At 47.1% G+C, this 21353-nt stretch overlaps 1 protein-coding gene across 4 annotated transcripts in view; it reads left to right on the forward strand.

Annotated features, from left to right (window-relative positions):
* Nucleotides 1–21353, forward strand: part of DOP1B (DOP1 leucine zipper like protein B) — a 109343-nt gene that overhangs the window by 42831 nt on the left and 45159 nt on the right. For all 4 annotated transcript variants that reach the window (XR_009503009.1, XM_059921501.1, XM_059921502.1 and 1 more), the window contains 11 exons: nt 642–751; nt 1369–1483; nt 3897–4017; nt 7389–7508; nt 9797–9899; nt 10635–10826; nt 12873–13557; nt 15583–15854; nt 19026–19178; nt 20198–20298; nt 20991–21181. Coding sequence is in view for 3 of the 4 variants with exons in the window: in XM_059921501.1 (XP_059777484.1) it covers nt 642–751; nt 1369–1483; nt 3897–4017; nt 7389–7508; nt 9797–9899; nt 10635–10826; nt 12873–13557; nt 15583–15854; nt 19026–19178; nt 20198–20298; nt 20991–21181 (2163 nt within the window). In the remaining variant the exon portion in view is untranslated. The remainder of the gene's footprint in view (nt 1–641; nt 752–1368; nt 1484–3896; nt 4018–7388; nt 7509–9796; nt 9900–10634; nt 10827–12872; nt 13558–15582; nt 15855–19025; nt 19179–20197; nt 20299–20990; nt 21182–21353) is intronic.

Genomic DNA, 21353 nt, shown 5'->3' on the forward strand with positions numbered 1-21353 from the left:
CTTCCCCTAGTTGTAAAACTTCCAGAAGTCATAGCACAGAAGCTTATGAAGGATTTCCAGAAGGATATTTACAGGCTCTCTGAGCATTTTTGTTAAAAGAATGATTTTGTTAAATGCACGGCTGCCTTCCAGTGGGGCTAGGCACACTGTATGTAGACAGGACCCTGGACCCAAGTTCAGTACCGGCTCCAACTTGCTTAGCCGCGACCCCAGGAGTCCAGACTGTCTGCTTAGAAAGATGCTGTTCCTTGCCCTGAGGACCTTAGAGACTTACCAAGGCTCAAAAGGAGGGCATATAGTTGAGAATACCTTGATTTTCACATAGTGCCATACAAATAAATACTGGTTTTTAAAAATGATACTCATTCCATTAGATCCTCGTAATCATACTTGTCGAAGACAATCAGGATGAATTCTTGGGGTAAACTAAATTGATGCCCGTTGAGATGGAATTCTGCCTGTCTGATCCCTGGCCCACCACTGTCAGAAGAAAATAGGTCTCGGTTTTGCTGGATCTGATTTTGGTTTTCTGTTGGAGGAATTCTATTTTTAAAAATGTCAGAGCATGAGACCTTTGCACAATAAGATGTACTTTAAATGTATAGATTTCTTTACAGCTCATGGTGCTTGTTCTTTTATAGGTTCAGATATTAAAGGAAATACCGTTGTGCCGGAATCGGAAATCTCAAATTCTTATGAAGACCAGTCCTCGTATTTTTTTGAGAAATATTCCAAGGATCTTTTAGTTGAGGTAAGGGAGCATTTCTGGAAAGTAGATCCCAATTAGGGCATTCCTGACCATGGTTCTTCAGTGGAGTTCCTTGTGGGACCTCAGAAGTAGACAGGGGGCCTGTTCCTTAGTACACGGTTGGGAAAATCTCGTGTATGGTTGTCCCTTGGAATCTGCAGGAGATTGATTCCAGCACCCCCTACCCCACCCCACCCCCATGGATACCAAAATCAACAGATGCTCAAGTCCCTTATATTTATAACTTGGCCTAGTATTTGCATATAACCTATGCTCATCCTCATACCTTAACCCGTCTCTAGATTACTTATGATACCATCTCTAGATTACTTACGATGTAAATGCTGTGTAAATAGTTGTCGAATACAGTGTAAATGCTATATAAGTAGTTGCCAATGCACGACAAATTCAAGTTTTGCTTTTGGGAACTTTCTGGAATATTTTTTTCCCGAGTATTTTCAATCTGCACGACCCACGATATGGAGGGCCGACTGTAGTCACCTCGTGCTGCATGACTGCTTTTACTTCTATCCCAGAGCATTTAACAACTAGAACAACCAATAAAGTCATACTGTACTTTATATAATACCCTAATATGTGGCTTTAAAAAAAAAAAATAGGGTCTGGCTGAGATACTGCACCAGAAGTTCCCTGATGCTGACGTGGAGGAACGCCACCACACGTACCTGAAGCCTTTCCGCATCCTTCTCAGTCTGCTTGACAAGCCAGAAATAGGTAACGTTAGATGAGCTTTACCATCATACACCGTTAAAACTCCGGTGAGATACAATCAACGTGTTATTTAGAATACAGTTTAATCTTTGGAAGTTCAGAATCTTGAAGTAGTTTAGTCATGCTGTGTGCTTCAGTTTTCATTATCTGAGCACCACTTAAAAGTTTTGCACAGTTACTTGAACGTTTTTGTGAAGAAACTATAATACCTTTGAGCTGTTGTGCTCGTCTGTGCGCGTGCCTGCAGGGCACGTACAGTACTGACCTTGTGAGAACGTTTCTTCAATCAAATCATTTCTTCAACTGAGCCTTGATTGTATTCTCAAGCAAATAGGGGACGCTCCTCCATCTTTTTGCCTTGTGACCCTGGGCAAGCCCCTTCTGCTGTTTGGGCCTCAGTGTTTTCCTCTGTCAAATGAAGGGGTTTGAACCAGACTCTAGTTCCAAAAGCGTTGCCCCTTATATACCGTGGTCCTCTGGGCACCCGTTGAGGAAAGTGACCTTCTCTCCCTTCCTTTAAAAAAAAGAAGCTGCCCCGGTATCCATTCACTGTAAGATCTCAACATCTCATCTCTTGAACACGGTAACAGGGAAGGAAACCCCCTTCTCCGTGGGATTCATCCCCGATGGCATCATCTGAGTGCTCAGGACTTGCCCACCGTCCGGGCGCCGTTTGCAGAGAACGAGAGCTGAGGGCATTCGTTAAGTTCCTCCGCCCTCTGGCCTCAGGATGGGGACCCTTTGTTTATGCATTCGGAGACAGGCGTGGGGCGTCTGTGCAGCAGGGAAGGTGCTAGGCTCTAGGTGTACAAAGGGAAACAAGGGCTTCTGGTCAAGAGAAACGGAAGGGAGACTGAGGTCCTGGTGTGTTTTCACTGTTGTTAATAATAATGGTGACATTTTTTTGAGCAGTTCTTTTGTGCATCGTTAATACGCATCTCCATGCATACTTCTGTACCTCCAACAACCCTGGGGGGTAGGTTTTCTTACTATACACATTCTACAGAGGGAGAGACTAAGGTTGAGCACGGCTAAGTCATTTGCCAGGGGCCACCCAGGAACTGGGACTCAAACTCTGGAGTCTGTTTGACTCCAGAGCCTGAGCCCTCTTTGTCAGGACTCTGCTGCTTCCTTGATGGGACTCGGACGGCCCATCCCCGAGATGTTACTCATGTAACACCAATGAACTTGGGTACCATGACAGGTGCAGCTCTGGCTGCTCCTGACCAAAGTCAAAGCACGAAGCTTTTGTGCCTCCAAGCTCCGCCCTTGGAGATGGGTGTTTTACGTCAAGGCTTTGACATAAGCCAAGTAAAACGTTGAGCTAGCTTGGACTCCAGGTCATATTTTCTGGAGGGGGGTGAATGGCAGGCTTCTGCCCCATCCCAGCAAATTCGTCCTATCTGATAATTTAGTTTTCCAAGGAAAGACACACTTGAAGGGCAAAGGAGTGGATTGATAATGTAGAGTAGAAGGCATAGGAGGGTCATAGGTCAGTCTTATCTGTGCTTTGGCTACCAAGCTTTAGCCACTTCCTCATTTCTTCTCCTTGAATCTTGACCACAAGCTTTCCTTCACTAGTAAAAAGCATTTGGCAGTCTTATGCTATAGATAAAATACACCTGGGACTTGTCGTGAAAAAGAGACCTTTTGTCTTTGGAAGCATAAGAGATTAGATTATTTGCTGATTCCTTGTTTGACAGAGCTTTTGTTTTCTCTGAATCATCCTGTGTTCACTCCTCTGAATACATGAGTGGGAAGTCACACCCTCCCATCTGGCCTGCTGGTTGATGTTTGTGGAGCAGAAATGTCCAGCCGCCTTCCAACTGCCTATCTGGCAGGGTCCAGTTCTTTTGTGCCATCTGAGGCTTTTCTGGGTTGGTGTTATTTCTTTTGTGTCGTTGTAGCTCATCAGTAAAAGAATTCAGAATAGGAAGTTGCCCTACTCTGTTGGTGCTTCTGTGGAGTGACGGCCTCTGGCCAGGCACTTTCTGCACACTTAAAACATTTAGCCCACTCCCTGCCTCCTTCGTGAATCCTCCTGGGGCAAGTTATTCAGCGTCTGGGCCTCGGTCCTCTTGTCCCCTTGTAATCAGGACAGCCCACCTGATTGCATACCTGGTTCTGTGGCTATTGTGAGCATTAAATAAATTAATAGTTATAGAATGCTTAGAACAGTGGCCAGCACACAGTAAGCTCTACAAAAACGTTGGCTGTTTTCACAGACGTTATTCCCCCAGCTAAAGGTGTCATTGTCACAACTAAAGTTTCCATACATTTAAGACTGTATAAATTATCTATGTGTTAGATAGAGTTACTCTCAATATGCTTTATACGTTTGTCACTGGCTTAAAATGGATTTTTTAAAAAACATTTTGATTATTTATTTATCTGGACATTTTCTTTTCAATTGCAGGGCCTCAAATTGTTGGGAATTTGTTTCTCGAAGTCATCCGGGCCTTTTATTCTTACTGCAGAGATGCTCTCGGCTCTGATCTTAAACTGAGCTACACTCAGAGTGGAAATTCGCTGATAAGGTACTGGTGTGGCTTCCAACTTCACTCTTCCTCCCTCCCTAATGCCATGATTTTTTTTCTCTGTTTACCATAAATTGTGAAGTGCTCAAGAAAGTAGGGATGCAGAGGGTCAGGCCACGCCTTAAAATAACCTGTGCTCTTAAATCAGTCAATATGAATTGACTCTTCCCTATTGAATACTGTGATGATTAAAAGGAGTTTGATCTTGTCTCTGCCCCACACTGGGAAGTACAAACCGTATTTACTGATCAAGTGTGAAAAGTTGCTTAACAAAGGCGACTGGGTCTGGTGTACAAGTGGTGAGTGACGGGGAGGAGGGCCAGCGGGAGGTCAGGTCAGGAAGTGGGGCAAGTGGGTGTGAGTCTTCAGGAGACCGGTCAGAAGGGGGGTAGCAGGGAGCAAGACGAGGGCACCCCAGGGGCATGAAGGCGCTCTAGGGCCCTGGAGGTAGGGTGAGTGGGGTTTGGGAGACAGCGGACGTGGCGATAACTTATTAAAGTGTGTAGTTAGCCATCAGCCCTGTGTTTTGTTCTGTCTTTGTACTTTTTAAGGTAGTACAACCTCTTCCTTTTTACTTTACTCTTAATATAATTTCCTTCTCCCTGACTCGGCATTGGGTATATTAAAAATTTAAATCAATTAGAAGATTTTTCTGGTTTATTAATTGTAAGCGTACCAAGAGTCTTTAGTGTTTGCTTTTTTGCTCGCGGAATGAGAGTAGTTTATTGTTTTCCTGAATATGAAAGTAATACATGTTCATGGTAGAGTATACCAATATTTGAAGGCATCAAGGAAAAAGATATTATCCATAATCCCACCGCCCTTCAGAGAAAAACATAAAACATTTGTATTTCTTTCCAGACTTTCAGTGCATAAGTACACAGGTGCCTATCATTTATTTTTATTTATTTATTTATTTTTAATTATTTATTTATTTAAGTTCTTAGTTGCAGCACACAGGATCTTTTTTTTTTAAAATGGGAATTATTTATTTATTTATTTATTTATTTATTTATTTTTGGCTGTGTTGGGTCTTAGTTTCTGTGCGAGGGCTTTCTCCAGCTGCGGCAAGCGGGGGCCGCTCTTCATCGCCATGCACGGGCCTCTTACTATCGCGGCCTCTCTTGTTGCGGAGCACAGGCTCCAGACGCGCAGGCTCAGTAATTGTGGCTCACGGGCCTAGTTGCTCCGCGGCATGTGGGATCCTCCCAGACCAGGGCTCGAACCTGTGTCCCCTGCATTAGCAGGCGGACTCCCAACCACTGCGCCACCAGGGAAGCCCTATTTTTATTTTTAAGGTGGAGTTACAGTACCTGTTTAGTTGCCTGTTTGCTTTTTTTAATACAAGTTGTGAATGGCTCTGCACTCTTCTCCTGTGGAGGATAGTGGTTGCCTTTAAGTCCTCAGTAAGGAGTTATACTTATTTAAGAAATCCTGACTGATTGACCAATCTCTTATTGATTGACTTTTGGGCGGTTTCCACTTTTTCAATATTTTAAAATTGATTTCGGAGAGGCAGCAGCAGTAAGTGGTGGCTTGAAGCAAGATCTTAGTTCCCTGCTCAGGAATTGAACCTAGGCAGCCTGGATGAAAACCGGGAATCCTAGCCACTAGACCAGCAAGGGCACGAGAGTAGACTCAAATTTTCCCTGGCTCTTGCCTCCGTTTGAAAGCAAGACTGTTTCAAGGAGGCAAAAACTGTAAAAGCAGGTGCAAAGTTTATTATTAGAGGCACAGCACAACAAGTGGGAGAGCACGCAGAGAAACCGTTTATTTAAGTTTCTTTTTCCACACCTGACCTGCCCTAGGACCCTCCCCGATATGTGTGTGCAGCTTTTTTCCAGGACGGATTCCAGCCCAGAGGCCCACGGCGGGGGCCTTGGCATCACCTACTGTGGGGTGGCGCCCCCTCCTTTTTGACCCCCAAGGAGCCTTTCTGCGCACACGCCACGTCTCCCTTGCCCCAAGGATGGGAAATATGTGACCTCTCCATCTTTTACTCAGACAGGGTTTAGCCCCTCTCTGTTCCTGCCATGACTGTTATCTTAAAGTGTCCTCAGGAGACAAAGCCTGGCTATTTATTCTGTTTCTGCTGTTATTTCTCTTTCGAAGTGCAAACAGGAGGCTGGATGTAAATGCCTAACCTGGAGCCCATCTATCTCCTGTCTCAGGAAATGCAAACAGGAGGCTAGTTGTAAGTGTCCGGCCTGAAGCCCACCTTTTTCCTGCCCCAAGAAATGTTAACAGGAGGCCAGTTGTAAATGCCTAGCCTGGAGCCTATCTATCTCCTGCCTCAAAATGACATTGTCATGATATCCTTATGCCTACATCATTTTTTTTTTTTTTTTTTTTTCCTGGCCAAGCTGTGCAGCATGAGGGATCTTGGTTCCCCAACCAGGGATTGAACCCATGCCCCCTGTATTGGAGGTGCAGTGTCTTAACACTGGACCACCAAGGAAGTCCTCCTTTGCCTACATTTTTGTGTACCTCTACAAGGATTTCTGTAGGATAAATCCCTAGAATAAATTTCCTGAGTCATAGAAGATATGCATTTAAATGTTAGCCGAATTTCCCTCCTAGATGGCTGTACTATGTTATTCCACCAATAGAGTATGTAATTACCTATGGTTGGACTAAAGCTGGTTTTCCACATAACATTCTTTTTTACAATAGCTCTTTTTTCTTTATTTTTCTTTATGTATTTATTTATTTGTTTTTGGCTGTGTTGGGTCTTCGTTGGTGCCGCGGGCTTTCTCTAGTTGCTGTGAGCAAGGGCTACTCTTGCGTTGCAGTGCGTGGGCTTCTCATTGTGGTGGCTTCTCTTGTTGTGGAGCACGGGCTCTAGGCGTGCGGGCTTCAGTAGCTGTGGCTCCTGGGCTCTAGAGCGCAGGCTCAGTAGTTGTGGCACACGGGCTCAGTAGTCGTGGCTTGTAGGCTCTAGAGCGCAGGCTCAGTAGTTGTGGCACACGGGCTCAGTAGTCGTGGCTTGTAGGCTCTAGAGCGCAGACTCAGTAGTTGTGGCACATGGACTTAGTTGCTCTGCGACACGTGGGATCTTCCCAGACCAGGGCTTGAACCCGTGTCCCCTGCATTGGCAGGCGGATTCTTAACCACTGCGCCACCAGGGAAGTCCTACAGTAGCTCTTACGCTAACTTCTGAGGGAATGGATCAGTATAAATACCGTTTAGGATGGCACGATGCATTTTCTTCCCTATATAAGAACAGTAATACTTCTTATCTATGACCGAGTTTGTCAGTCTCTCTAGAAATAAGTTGTAAATGGTACAGTGAATTCGTTTTTCAGACATGGCATTCCCGTAATACAGGTTTTTTCATAGATATATTTATAAATATCCCTCTTCCTTTACAGTACAATAAAAGAAAACAGAAATGCCTCTGAGATTGTTAAAACAGTGAATTTGCTCGTCACATCCCTAAGCACAGACTTCCTCTGGGATTACATGGCAAGGTGTTTTGAGGACTGTTTTAGGTAAGCCTCCAGTTCAGGGGTTATGAACGTGTGGGAGGGAACTGAGGGTGTCATGGTTTCGTAGCTGCTTATTGTGGTCAGATTATACTTAACTTGCTAACGCTGGGTCGTCTCTGCTGAGTACACGATTGAATTCACTTAAAATCATAATAGAACTAAAAACAGTGCCATTGAGAAGGTTCACATGATACTGAAGCTTCCTTATGAAAGTCGAACTTCAGAAACTCGTCTGTGCATTTTCTGGTTAGGTCGATCTAATCGGCTTTCTTTGCATGGTGCCCTTGGAGCCCTAATCTATTCAAGAAGCTTAGTTTTGTGGTCCTGGGACTGGAAAGAGTGTTTTTGAAATCATCAGTCATCTTAAATTCTTATTGAAATTAGTGTGTAACTGTTCAGATGAAAGCATTCATGTTCTAAGCTACTGTAATCAGCTTTCCTGTCACTTTCAATCTGGTGAATTGCACCACCTCCAAATTGCTGGCGGTGGCGTGCTCAGGACAGCAAACTTTCACGTGGAGTCCTTTCCCGTGTGATTTGCGCTGTTAAGGAGGACTGATGCAATCTCTCAAACCCCATTTTGTCCTGTGAGTCATGCTGTGAAACTTCATTCTTATCACGTCCTTTGGAATGCTCTGTGTTCTCACAGTGTCTTCTGTACGTGCAACTGTGGTCAAAGCATAACTTATTAACGTTTGCCGCGGGCCAGCCCCTGGACACCCCCAGGAGAAGCAGGCCCATCCATCATATAAGAAAGCCGGAGCTCAGAGATGTGAAGTGCCTTGTGTGACATTGCACAGCAGATCAGCAGCAGCTGAGATTAGAACCAGGCGTGCCCGACGTCCAGCTGCTCCTGCCATGCCCTTTGCCTCCTCTGGTGCCAGGCCCCAGCAGGCGTTCAAACCTGTGATGAGTAAATTAATTGTAATCGGATCCACGGCGGGCAGCAAGGCCATGTTATACTGAGGCTAGAGTGTATTTTGGTCAGCTTAGTTCCATTTCAGACTTACGAGGAGTGCTTTCTTTAAAAAAAAAAAAGAAAAAATTAACTATGAAACATTCCAATGTAAGAAAGGATGGAAAATGACGTCAGACACACATGCACCCATTGCTGAAATTATAGACCACACTTGATCATTCTTTTTCACGTCTTTTTTTTTAAAGGAATAAAATGTTGCTACCCAGATAGAGCTGACTCCCCACCTTCCCAGCACTTTTCCCTCCTTTCATCCCAGCTTTCATCTCTGTCCTGAAATTCATGTCTGTCCTGTGATGTCTGTGTTTTTATGACATGTGTATCCAGAAACAATATAGTCTGTTTTGTCTGTTCAAATTTTATATAAATACTATCAAGTTGTATATAACTTTTTGCAATGTGTTGTTTTGGGGGGTGGGGTGGTCCACAGCCCTTTGGAGATTTATGTACACCTAGTTCATTCATCTTGGGTATAGTAGTCCAGTGTGTGAATAAACCAGTTTCAGTCTTTTCATTGTTGCAAATAGTACTCTGGTGACCGTGTTGGTCCTGTCTCTTTACACACAGATGCATGGGGTCTCTTTAGAGCAGGCACCCAGAAGCAGAATCTCCCAGATGTAGTGGACACAGTTCTTCAGTCCCTTACCAAGATAAATGCCAAGATAACTAAGCGATAATTTACAATGAAGAAAATTAACTCAGGTTGAATTGTACTGTGATAGCTAGATGAATCCAAAATTACTGTTTTGGGAACCAGTATATTGACTTTTTAACTTACATATCCAGTTGCCTACTTATTGAAAAGGAAGTGTTGAGCTTGAGAATAAGATAAGCCCAGTGGAGTTACACTTCTCTGTGGGAGCTGAGAAATTCTAAGCAGCTCGTGGGGATGAGCTCCTGGTGACATGGAGGGAGCTGTCTCTGGTTGCTCTGACAGCAAATTGAACAGCTGTCCTGTGTTCTGTCACCAGACTCTTTCCCTGGGAACATGCCTTTGGTTTGGGGCTGGGGGCCTGGAATTGTTGCTGTTGATAGCTCCAGATCTGCTGGGTAGGGAATCCCACGTGGGCATGGACCACCCTCACCTGATCTGATGAAGTTCAAGTCAGAGTGAACCTGTTTGGAGACAAGCAGATTCAAGACTTATTGACACTTCTCTATGTTAGATAGTTTTTGGCACCAAAGCTTAATTATTAGAACTGCAGAAGCTGTCTTTCATTACGGTTGAAATAGAATAAGCAACTTTATTGGAAATCACAGGAAACGCTTGAAATTATTATAAGAGAGTTGTTTTTCTTTCCTGTGACTCACGCAGACCCGCAAAGCAGAGTCACGCTGTCGGAAGAAGCGTCGGCCCTCCCCCGACAGTCTCGGAGCTCTGCACCCTCCTCGTGTTCCTTCTGGACGTGATCCCCCTGGTAGGTCCTCTGCTCTAAGGAGATGGCCCGGTGCTGGCTGCTATTTACATTCTGATTAGTGTTGTTGGCCTTTTTATGAACCTAAACTTACTGAGGAAATAGTTTTACATAAATACATAGCACTGTGTTAATGTTTGTTTCAGCCTGGAAGATGTAGCTGGACGTTGTATCTTTTAGGTCCTTTTAATATAAGGGGTTATAACTTCTGAGCCAGTTGTAAGTGGGCTGAGCTGAAGTTATGGAAACCAGATGATGAGCTGAGTGTCATCCGTACTAAATAACAACAGTTATTTAGGAGTGAGAGTTAATGTATGTCCTTTTTTAACGTTTTTATTTATTTATTTGGCCGCGTTGCGCGGCATGCGGGATCTTAGTCCCCCGACCAGGAATAGAACCTGTGACCCCTGCAGTGGAAGCGCAGAGCCTTAACCACTGGCTTGCCAGGGAAGTCCCAGAGAGTAAATGCATTTCTTAGTTAAAGTCACGCCCCTTGGCTAATTTTCTCAAAGGAAATTGATTTCTTTAATATAGAAACAAATGTGGCAGTTATTTTCTGCTAGAAAGAGGAAAGCCACCTGAAAGGAGAGGAAGAACATCCATTGATTTATTTAGATCAAAAAGAAATATTATTTTGTTTTCCGATTTGGGCATTAATGTGAAACACACTTATGCTGTAAAAAAAAAACTTTGAATTTTCTACTGGTTACACATTAAACCCATGTCTCTGTTTCACAGGAACTTTACTCCGAGGTGCAAACCCAGTACCTGCCTCAGGTGCTTGACTGCCTGGTGCAGCCTCTGGCCAAGGAAATGGAGGCGCTAAGCTTACCTGAACTCACGCACGCCTTGAAGACATGTTTCAAAGTGCTCAGCAAGGTGCAGATGCCGCCGTCCTACCTGGACACAGAGCCTGCAAGTGGAAGCTTGGTACGTGCTGGGAGGAGCGGAAGTGCTTCTCTGGGCTGAAGGAACCTTGTACCTTCCCGCATAGGGATAAAAACTAGAAGATGTATCGGTAATATCCAAAACACGCTTCTAAAATCCTCACACGCGTCATAAAAGCTTTTAGTGTAGAAGCAACCCTGGTCATTTCACCCTCTGCCCTGCTACTTCCTGCTAAAGCCCATCACTAAGCTAACGGTTAGACATAGCTCACCGTCCAGACCTTTCTATGTGTATGTTTGTATGCGTGTAATTTTGCTTTGTTTTAAAAATATAAGTGAGAGAGTAGTCCCTGGGGCTGCCGTAACTCAGTGCCACACTGGGTGACAAAATAACAGAAAGTTATTGTCTCACAGTTCTGGAGGCCAGATGTCTCAGATTAAGGTGTCAGCAGGGTGGTTCCTTCTGAGGCTGTGAGGGAGAATCCGTTCCATGCATCTTGCCTGTCTTCTGGTGTTTCACTGGCAATCTCTGGTGTTCCTTGGCTTATAGACGCACCACCCCAATCGCAGCCTTCCTCTTCACGTGGCATCTTCCCTGTGTGCATATCTGTGTGTCCAAATTTCACCTTTTTTAAGGACACCAGTCATACTGGATTAGGACCCACCCTAATGACCTCACTTACTTGATCATCTACAAGGACCAATAGGGTCACGTTCACAGATGCTGGAGGTTAGGAGTTCAACATCCTTTTAGGGAACGCAGTTGAACCCGTAACATACATTATTCTCTGATTCACTTTGGTTTTCATCCAAACACTATCTGGAGGACATCTTTCCATATCTGTGTACACAGAGGTATCTTACTCTTTTCTCATTTCTGCATGAGACTCTATGGTATGGCTTTACAATGTCTTCACCTCTTCCCCTGTCGAGGTTATTCTGGTTATTTCTAGTTTTTCACTGTTACAGCGCTGCAGTCAGCATCTTCGCACAACCTGTTCTCAGGGCTGCAAGTGTTTCTGAGGGATCAGTTTATAGAAATGGGTTGCCGTCAAACCCATTTCTTACCTTAGAAAGATGCTACCAAATTGTCCTCCAAAAAGACTGTAAGAGTTATGGTTCCACAAGCAGTCTGAGGCCCATGGTCTCTGAATTATTTTTATTTTCTACTTTGTTTAGGGATTTGAAAATTCTGCCCTTGAAATCCATTCGGTGCAATGGCAGACAGGTGTGCAAACAGACTAAAAAAGCGAAGCATTCCTGAAAGACAGCTGTGTGTGTTGGTTAGTGCTGGGGGCTGATGCCTGCCCGATGGGGCTTGAATCTCAGTTTGCAAACTAATTACAGATTGTTGCTTCATTCTCTAAGTTAGTCTTTTTTTTTTTTTCTTTTTTCCTAGCTGTTACAGCTGTTGGAAAAAAATATCCTAAAAAGGATGTAAGATATAAAGTTTAAGCATGTGTAGTGTACAAATATAAATAACACTATGTTTCTAAAATTGCATGATACGGTCTCAGTCTTCCCCAAAGAGCACAGTGGGTCAAATGCTGAAAAGTTTTCAGTTTAATGCCATATGAGCTGAGTAACAGTATGAGAGGTTGATTCATTAAAGGTTGAAGTGTCATCCTTTTGGAAAAGCTACAGAATATATATACGCATATATATGTGTGTGTGTAAAACATGTACGGGGGTAAACACTTTGTTCTAGCTGTCTCCCCTTATTTCGTTCCTTTGTGCCTTTATTTTACACTCAGCCCAATTTCCTCATTCATATTTTTACATCTGCCAGAAGCTGTTTCTAAATAACCCTGTTGGCCCCTGAAGGGCCTAAATAAATAAAGTGGGCTCAAAGCCAGCCCACCCAAAGAGCACGGGGCTTGGTCAGCCGCCTCGCTGGGCCGGCCGCCTTTCTCCTGCCCCCTGCGTGCCCTCTCCATTGCATTATACACGTGTACACAGGGATCCATCCTCTCGGGATAGAGAACTGTGATTTTGAAAAGCCGGGAGGACGCATTCGTAGCCTGATTCAGTTGATGTTTGAATCCCTTGGTCTTTCGAGATACACGGTACAAACTTCCATTTTTTGCAGAGTCCAGTCAAAGGTGAAAACAGTGAAGTAATTTTAGACACAAACGCAGTGCTTCCTGGTGATGAAGACGCTTCATTTCCTCCACTTAAATCTGAAGACAGTGGCATCGGCCTCAGTGCTTCGTCGCCAGAGCTCTCTGAGCACCTGAGGGTTCCCAGGGTTTCCCCGGACAAAGACGACGTCTGGAAGAAGGGCGGGAGCATGCAGAGGACGTTTCTTTGCCTCCAGGAGCTAATTGCCAACTTTGCCCACAAGAACATCTTTGGAGTACAGCTGACGGCATCCGGAGAAGAAACCAAGTCGGCAGAGCCCGCGGGCCCGAGGGAGGAGGCTGGGACGCGGGGCCCGGCGGGCAGCGACTCGGGGAGGAAGAACTCGTGGGAGGCGAAGCCCCTCGGCGGGCCCCAGTTCAGGCAGATGCTCTCGGACCTGTTCACGGTGCGCGGGTCTCCATTTAAGACAAAGAGCTTGGAGTCGCCGTCACCTCTGCCCAGCAGCTCTGGCCGCAAGGAGGAGGAGGAGTGGGCCGTGGACCGGGTGGCCACTGACCCGGGGAGCCCGAGGGAGGGCTGCAGGGAGGCCTTCGCCGCGGCCTGCCACCTGCTGCTGGACTGCGCCACCTTCCCCGTGTACCTGTCCCAGGAGGAGACCGAGCGCCTCTGCGACGTGCTCTTCCAGCTGCCGGGTGAGAGGGCGGCCCGGCTAGAGTCCCGTGGAGGAGCCGTGGGACTCGGGCAGTGGAGGTTTAGAGACGAGCTAAAATCACAGCGGCCGAGAAGGAACTGTGTGCCACGTTTGTTTCCTTCCTGGTTTTGTAGTTAGCGTGTATGATCTGGATTTGTCTCACCAGATGGGAAATTGATGAGGCTGGGTCTGTATTTTTAAACTAGGGGTGTCTAGCAAAGCCCGTCAAAAGGTCTGGGACTGGGACTGCCCTGGCAGTTCAGTGGTTAAGACTCCGCGCTGCCACTGCAGCGGGCACGGGTTCCATCCCTGGTCGGGGAACCAAGATCCCACATGCCACGGGGCGTCGCCACAAAAAAAGAAAAAAAAGTCTGGGACGTAAAAGGTGCTTATGGTAGTCAGTAAATAGACTACTTCGTGAGACCTGCTCTTAAAGCTTTACATGTTAGTTTGCTAGGGCTGCCATAACAAAGTACCACAAACTAAGTGGCTTAAACAATAGAAATGGATTGTCTCATGGGTCTGGAGGCCAGAAGTCTGAGGTCCACGTGTTGGCAAGGCCATGCTCCCTCTGAAGGTGCTGGGGAAGGATGTGTTCAAGCCTCCTTTAGCCTCTGGTAGTTCCTGGGCTTGTGGCAGCCCAACTCTGATCTTTCCATGGTGTTCTTCCTGTGTATATATCTGTGTTCAGATTTCCCTTCTATAAGGCACCTGTTATATTGGATTTGGGGCCCACTCTGCTCATTTTAGTTTATTCAATAGTTATTTATTTGGCCATGCCACGCAGCTTGCGGGATCTTGTCTCTTCCCCAACCAGGGATCGAACCTGGGCCCATGGCAGTGAAAGCTCCAAGTCCTAACCACTGGGCCACCAGGGAACTCCCCATGACCTCATTTTAATTAATTACATCTGCATGACCTATTTCCCAATAGGGTCACATTCTAGGGGGTTAGGACTTCAACATAAGAATTTTTATGAGGACACAGTTCAACCCATAACAGGCAGTGTCTTAGCTTGGGCTGCCCTAACAAACTGCCGTAGGCTGGGTGGCTTAAACAAAAGCCATTTATTTTCTCACAGCTCTGGGGCTAGAATTTGAGATCAGGGTGCCAGCATAGTCAGTTTCTGGTGAGAGCTCTCCCCTTGGTTATAGACTGCCACCTTCTCACCGTATGTTCACATCCTGGGTGGGGGGCAGTGGTAGGGGGCTCTCTCTGTTGTCTCTTCTTATAAGGGCACCAGTCCCATCCTGAAGGCCGCACACTCAGGACCTCATCTAGACCTAATCACCTCCCCTAAGCCCCACCTCCAAATACCATCACATTGGGAATGGAGGCTTCAACATGTGAATGTTGGGCAGACACAGCTGAGTCCATTGCAGGCAGTGAACACTTGAAAGAAAAAAGGGATGGAGGAAAAAGTGGAAAAGAAGAAAGAGTGATTAAGTTGGTAGGAGCAGAGGGTGAAGATTTCTCCGCTTGTCATTACCTTAAACGTCCCATGCAATTTGTCTCTTGGCTCATGAGCTGCAAATGACAGTATACTTAGAAGAAATGCATTTAGAATTGATAGCTTCAGTATATTTTCGGCCACTTTTAAAGCTAATGGCATGTGCCCTACCACCAAGAGGGCTTTGAAAACACGTTTTGAACTCTGCACCAAAAAAATGTGATTTTGACTCTGTGTAAATTTCAAAAAAAAAAAAAGTGTTTTAATTCAAATTTTACTATATTTACAAATTTTTTAAATGACATAAAAACAAACATTTCGAATCATTTCAAAGCCCTGAGACCGACCTTTGCAGAATTTGAATAATCTGACAAGCACATGAAACCAGTCTTGGTCTCATTTTTCCTCTGGCCCCGAATGGGGACAGCGTATCCTGTCACCACCAGAAGGTTATCACACTGCTGTCCAGGTGACTTCCCAGATCTAAACGTCTTAGAACTGGCTCCCAGGTCGGTGAGCGAGTTTCATGAGGTTTTGTCTGTCTCTCTCTGTCCTCTCTGGTTGGCTTCCTTTCAGGAGCTGGCAATGCCAGTTTTCCATCTTGGCTGAAATCCATGATGACCATTTGCTGCTGTGTGACTGACTGCTACCTCCAGGATGTGGCCATCTCCACCCTGCTCGAAGTGATAAACCACTCCCAGTCCCTAGCACTTGTCATTGAAGACAAGATGAAACGCTATAAAAGCGCCGGGCACAACCCATTTTTCAGCAAGCTGCAGATGGTGACAGTTCCTCCCATTGCTCCAGGAATATTGAAAGTCATCGCAGAGAAAACAGACTTCTATCAGGTATTTCCCATCCAGAGGAGGGTAGCTGGGACCCTGGGACCCTTTTCCCAGACTCTTTATTTGAAGTTGTCCCAAAAGTTGTAGCGGTGGTGACAAAGAATATGGTGCCTTGGGTGGCAGCCGGTGAGGGTGGCTGGAGACCTTGCCTGCCTTGTCCATCTCTCTAACCCAGGCTCCTGGCACAGTTTCTGTTCCCACAGCAAGTGTTCAGTAATATTTGTGTTCAGTTTTAGGCTGACCAGACTCCATCTGGCAGGATTCCTAAGTTATCTAAATATACAGAAAAAGAGACTCTGTCCTAATTTGTGAGGTTAGAGGCTTTGAGGTTATTTACCCTCAAGGAAAACTTAGTTCGTGTCAAGTGTAAGAGCGATTGTTGCTGAAGATGGTGAGCAAGTGTTGTCCATCTTTTGGGGGCACAGAGTAAGAAAATAAGGTAGTATAGGGCTCATTTAATTGCAAGAAGCTGAAAGATACTCCAGCTAGCTCATGAAAAGAAAAGTTACCTGGTTATTTCTGGTAAATGAGCAGGCCTGTGGTTTAGCTTGTCGCTGTCATGGAGCTACCAGCCTCCTCTTAATTGCTTACCACCAAAATCTCTGTGGTTTTTGAGAGCACTCCTAGACTTGAACACATACCTATGCTCTGTTCCAAATAAACTCATTTCCCTTATAGAGAGCTATGCAACTCTCTGTTTTATGGCTTGCCTCTCCCCCTGGGCAAATCCTCTGAATACTATTGCGCAGGAAGAGCTGCGGAGACTGGGACAGTTGTCTGTTTTTCTTGGCGCAATATCCCTACAGGGTGCTGGGCAAGGGTGCTAGCCTCTGGTCTTCTGAGTGTGCCTCTTTTCCTCTCCTAGCACGTAACTTTTCCCTTACAAGCAAACTGGAGCAAGAATGATCTGGACCCCAGTATTCTTAGCCTGCTGTGCCTGGATAGAGCCTCCATGCAAGAGTTGGGGCAGAGGAGTAAAATGCCGGTGGCCTGTTCCTCTCAGGGAGATGCAAAAGCCTTTGACTGGGAGCTGGAAGGAGGGGGTGCCCATCTTCTTGGCCACACCCTGCCAAGCCAAGCTTGATTGAGAGGTGGATAGGGGTCATGGTTCAAGTGGCACAGACTATTGCTACTTGTACTGGAATTTTCGTAGACTTTCTTGAGTGTTTCTTCATCTCTTGAGTGCCCTTAGGATAATTTCCAGCAACTCTAAATGGCTGGCTGTTTAATTTTTTTCTATAATTTTCACTGGTTATGGCAGTTTTGCTGGTAGAGGGTCCACAGTTTGTGCAGTCGAGCCCCATTTATGATGTCGGGTCCTGGAAGATCCTGGATTTAATTGCTCTTCAGCTTCTGCCCCTCATTCTCCCTGTCTCCTTCTTACCAAACTTGAGTCACAGTAAAGATCTTGACTCTGTAGAACTTGCAACCAGGAACAGGGCCAACGGTAAGCACGGTGACTGGGCAGATCTTCCCTGGTGCTGCGTACATCACAAAGCTGGACATAATTACCTTGCAGGCACATGGGGAGAAAAGAGAAGAAAGAGTTGAGTCCATGAATCCTTGGAAAGCTATTAATAAAGATGGTAGCACTCAATACTTTCCCCTTGTTTGGTGTGAAGTATACTTTTATGAGTTCTTTCCAAAGCCTTGATTTTTATTTTGACTCAGATTTAGTACATGCCTGAGTATCTACTACTTGCCAAGCACGGGAGCATACGTTATATATTATCAGGGTCTCAAGAGCTGGGTGTGGCTGGTACCTGCCCACATTGAGGTGCTGGAATTAGAAGTGGTAAAGCAAACTGCACAAAATAACCAGGATGTGCCCCCGGTTCTCGGATTCCAGGTGTTGGGCTGGTTCCACATCTTCTAGCCTTTTTCTCATTCCCATGGAATGGCCCACCTACCAGCTTTCCTTCTGCACACAATGCGAATGAGAATAAGGTCAGATATCCCAAGAATACCCTGCCCTTTCTAGGTTGTAAGGCAGATTGCCAACCGCTAAGAAAATGTCCAGAACATAGGGATTGAGAAGGCTAAGACAGATGAAGGAGCAGGGGTGTTTTTGTGATCAACGTCAAGTCTCAGAAACCCTCCAAAAAAACCCTGAAACCTTCCAAGTGGAGCATCTTACTCGTACATTTGCCATAGGGGCTGCAAGTAAGGGGACTGCTTCACTTAGTCGGAAGTTTTGAATCAGAAGTTTACGGGTAACTTGTTAATTGGAAATCATGGCCCCTTAGATAAAAAAATAAATAATGGTTAGTGGCTCAAACCAGTCAGGGGTTAATTTGATCTGTGCAGAGAAGACAGTTTTGTTAAAGAGAAATAAATGAGCCAAAAGAAGTTCTTTGATCTAAGATGTACATTATAAAAAGTTATAATCTGTGAGACATCATCTTTTTCCATGACCCGGAAGAATGCCTTCAGAAATTCCCCTCCCGGAAGCGGGCACCAGCCCTCCTTTTGAGTCTCACCCTGGTTGGGTCAGGCGCCCGTCGTGCTCCCTGGGACTTGGGGAGGGGCTGCAGCCACTTGCAGACCTCATATGTTTAAAGCGCTGAGATGAGGGCTGGGGAGATGAAGGACTCTATATTTGGGATACAATTTGTGCCCCGAAGGTGAGCCAGGGCATCTGCCACAGCGTTGTGCACAGAAATGGGAACAAACAAGTTTGGGGAATGAAAGCTGAACGTCGGCTTGAGCCAGCCCTAGGTGGTAAGGTCCTACGGTGTCTACCTCAGGATAGCGACCACCGCAAATCCACCAAACTTCCTAGAGGGTGCGTCTCTGGAACCCCAGTGCTGGCATGTAGGGAGCCTTGGTGTATGCTTGTTGAAAGGATGCCTCAGCTGATAGGTTCTTGCTTCCAGATGATTCCCCTCTGAAAGTGAAGGTCTGGGCCAGAGCTGCAGCGTTCTGAGCTAGTCTCAGACATCCAAGTTTAACCTATCACGTTGCGCTTGCCCGGATGACTCCTGAGGGGTCTGTACTGTGGTTTGGGTTTGCTTCGCTCTGTTCTGCTTGGTGGTGGTGGTTCTTCTTTGTGTACTGAGGATTCTCCCATAGCAAATGTAGGCAGAAGCCAGTACCTGGCGGCTGGGACTGGGCTGCCACAAGGAGGAAATGGGCGGGAGCTGCCTGTGTTCACACTGTCTCCCCTCCGTCCAGAGGGTGGCTCGTGTGCTTTGGAATCAGCTGAACAAGGAGACCCGGGAGCATCACATCACGTGTGTAGAGTTGTTCTACCGCCTGCACTGCCTGGCCCCGACAGCCAACATCTGCGAGGACATCATCTGTCACGCCCTCCTGGACCCTGACAAGGTGAGTCTTTGCAGCCGACAACCTCCCTCTGACATCGGTCCTGACACCATGAGCCCAGGCAGACTTACCTATATCCGGCCGGAGTCTTTCTGGGGCTCAGTGGACATCCTGATTAACGGGCAGGGCTATGGCATTAGTAACATTTTTTTTTTTTTGGCTGTGTTGGGTCTTCGCTGCTGCGTGCAGTCTTTCTCTAGTTGTGGCGAGCGGGGGCCACTCCTCGCCATGGTACACGGGCCTTTCACCGCGGTGGCTTCTCTTGTTGCGGAGCATGGGCTCTAGGTGCGTGGGCTCAGTAGTTGTGGCTCGCGGGCTCTAGAGCGCAGGCGCAGTAGCTGTGGTGCACGGGCTTAGTTGCTCTGTGGCATGTGGGATCTTCCAGGACCAGGGCTCGAACCTGTGTCCCCTGCATTGGCAGGCGGATTCTTAACCACTGCACCACCAGGGAAGTCCGCATTAGTAACATTTTAATACATTAATAATTTCAGGACTGGAAGGCCTCCAGAGGCACGAGCCATCATCCCCTGTGTCATATTAAGGCTCACCAGGGAAATCTGCCCAGGCTCCCATGATGCCTGCGGGGCTTCTAGAGCTCTCAGTGAAGTAGGCAGTCGTAGAGAATGTGTCGCCTTGGAAGCCCTGGCTCTGCTTTGCCGTCGTGTCCTGTTCTCTAAGCCATTCAGCCTGGCACTGCCAAAGGCCATGAGAAGGCTGTGCTCTGTGTTTTCCTTCAGCCACAGGCCTAGGTGTGACCCCAGACTCGGGCTGACGCTGAGTCTGGAATATGCACTCTCCGGAAAGCACATCTGTGTTAATGGGAGCAAGGAAGGCGAGGACCCGGGTCCTCCTTGCTCCAGGCCCCATCGGACGCCAGGCACTCGTGAGACTCCAACATCTCTGCCTGGGTTGCCGCCTTTCTGCTGAGCTCTTGTCTGTTATTTAAGTGGGGTTTGCTGCCACTGGGAGCAGTGTTCTGCTAAGGCATCAGGTTCCTCGCTCCCGTTTCTGTCCTATTCAAGGGAACGAGACTGGAAGCTCTGTTTCGATTTTCCGTCATCTGGCACCTGACGAGAGAGATCCAAGGCAGTCGAGTGACATCTCACAATCGCTCCTTTGACAGGTGAGGGGGGGACTTTTTTATAACTTACCCTTAAAGCAAAGGGACACTTTGCAGAGGTGCCAGGTCAGTGTGTCGGGCTGGGGAGAGGGAGATGTGTGCAGTGGAAAACCTGACCCCATGTTCTTGATGCAGAGCGAACGATTCCTGTGATCCCCTAAGTGAATTCTGGCCAGACGGGTGTGAATACCTGGGAGGAGTTTGCTTAATTCGGCCTTGGAGGGAGGAGGAAGCCCCCCGTGCCTCAGACTCACCTGAGGAGCTGGCAGAGCGTGCCCCCCGAGGGGGCTTGGTAGGGAGATGAAGATGGGCTAGATCTTGACTGGGGTGGCGGCCACACTGGGTGTGTGCACCTGCGATGTCCTCCACCACATGCTGAAGACGTGAACTGTATTGTAGGCGCATTCTGTTCTACATTGTTTTTTGAAAATCCCCTACCTTATTTCCAGAGCTGTAGATGCGGGGGTCAGACACGCAGCCTTAGAGAGATGCCAGCTGATTCTGATACCTCCTCCTGCCCCCTCCATTTGGGGTGAGGCCTGGGCATCGGGATTTTAAAAGCTCCCCTCGCAGAGATTCTAGCTGAGAGCAGGGTTAATGGCCCTGGTCCTCGTCTGCCTGGGTCGGCAAGCCCAGGCCGGGTGAAGCTCCCCGAGGGCGTCCCGGCCGCCCTGATGCCTCGCATCACCCCCCAGGTCCCTGTTCGTCGTGCTCGACAGCCTGGCCTGCACGGACGGCGCCATTGGGGCCACGGCCCAGGGCTGGCTGGTGCGGGCGCTCTCCCTCGGCGACGTGGCCCGCATCCTGGAGCCCGTGCTGCTTCTCTTGCTCCAGCCCAAAACCCAGAGGACCTCCATTCACTGCCTCAAGCAGGAGAACTCAACGGGTGAGCACACCGTGCAGGCGGCCAGGCCAGCTCTCTGTCCCCGGGGCCCTGGGCCTGGGAGGCAGGAAGGGGTGACCAGGACCCCAGCTGCCGGCTGCAGCAGTCAAGGCACTTAGACCTCCCTGGTGGTTTTGCCAGATTCAGAAGGTATGAAGGTACTTTGTGGGGACTT

This window comes from Balaenoptera ricei, chromosome 4 (assembly GCF_028023285.1).
Source record: "Balaenoptera ricei isolate mBalRic1 chromosome 4, mBalRic1.hap2, whole genome shotgun sequence".
Lineage (NCBI taxonomy): Eukaryota > Metazoa > Chordata > Mammalia > Artiodactyla > Balaenopteridae > Balaenoptera > Balaenoptera ricei.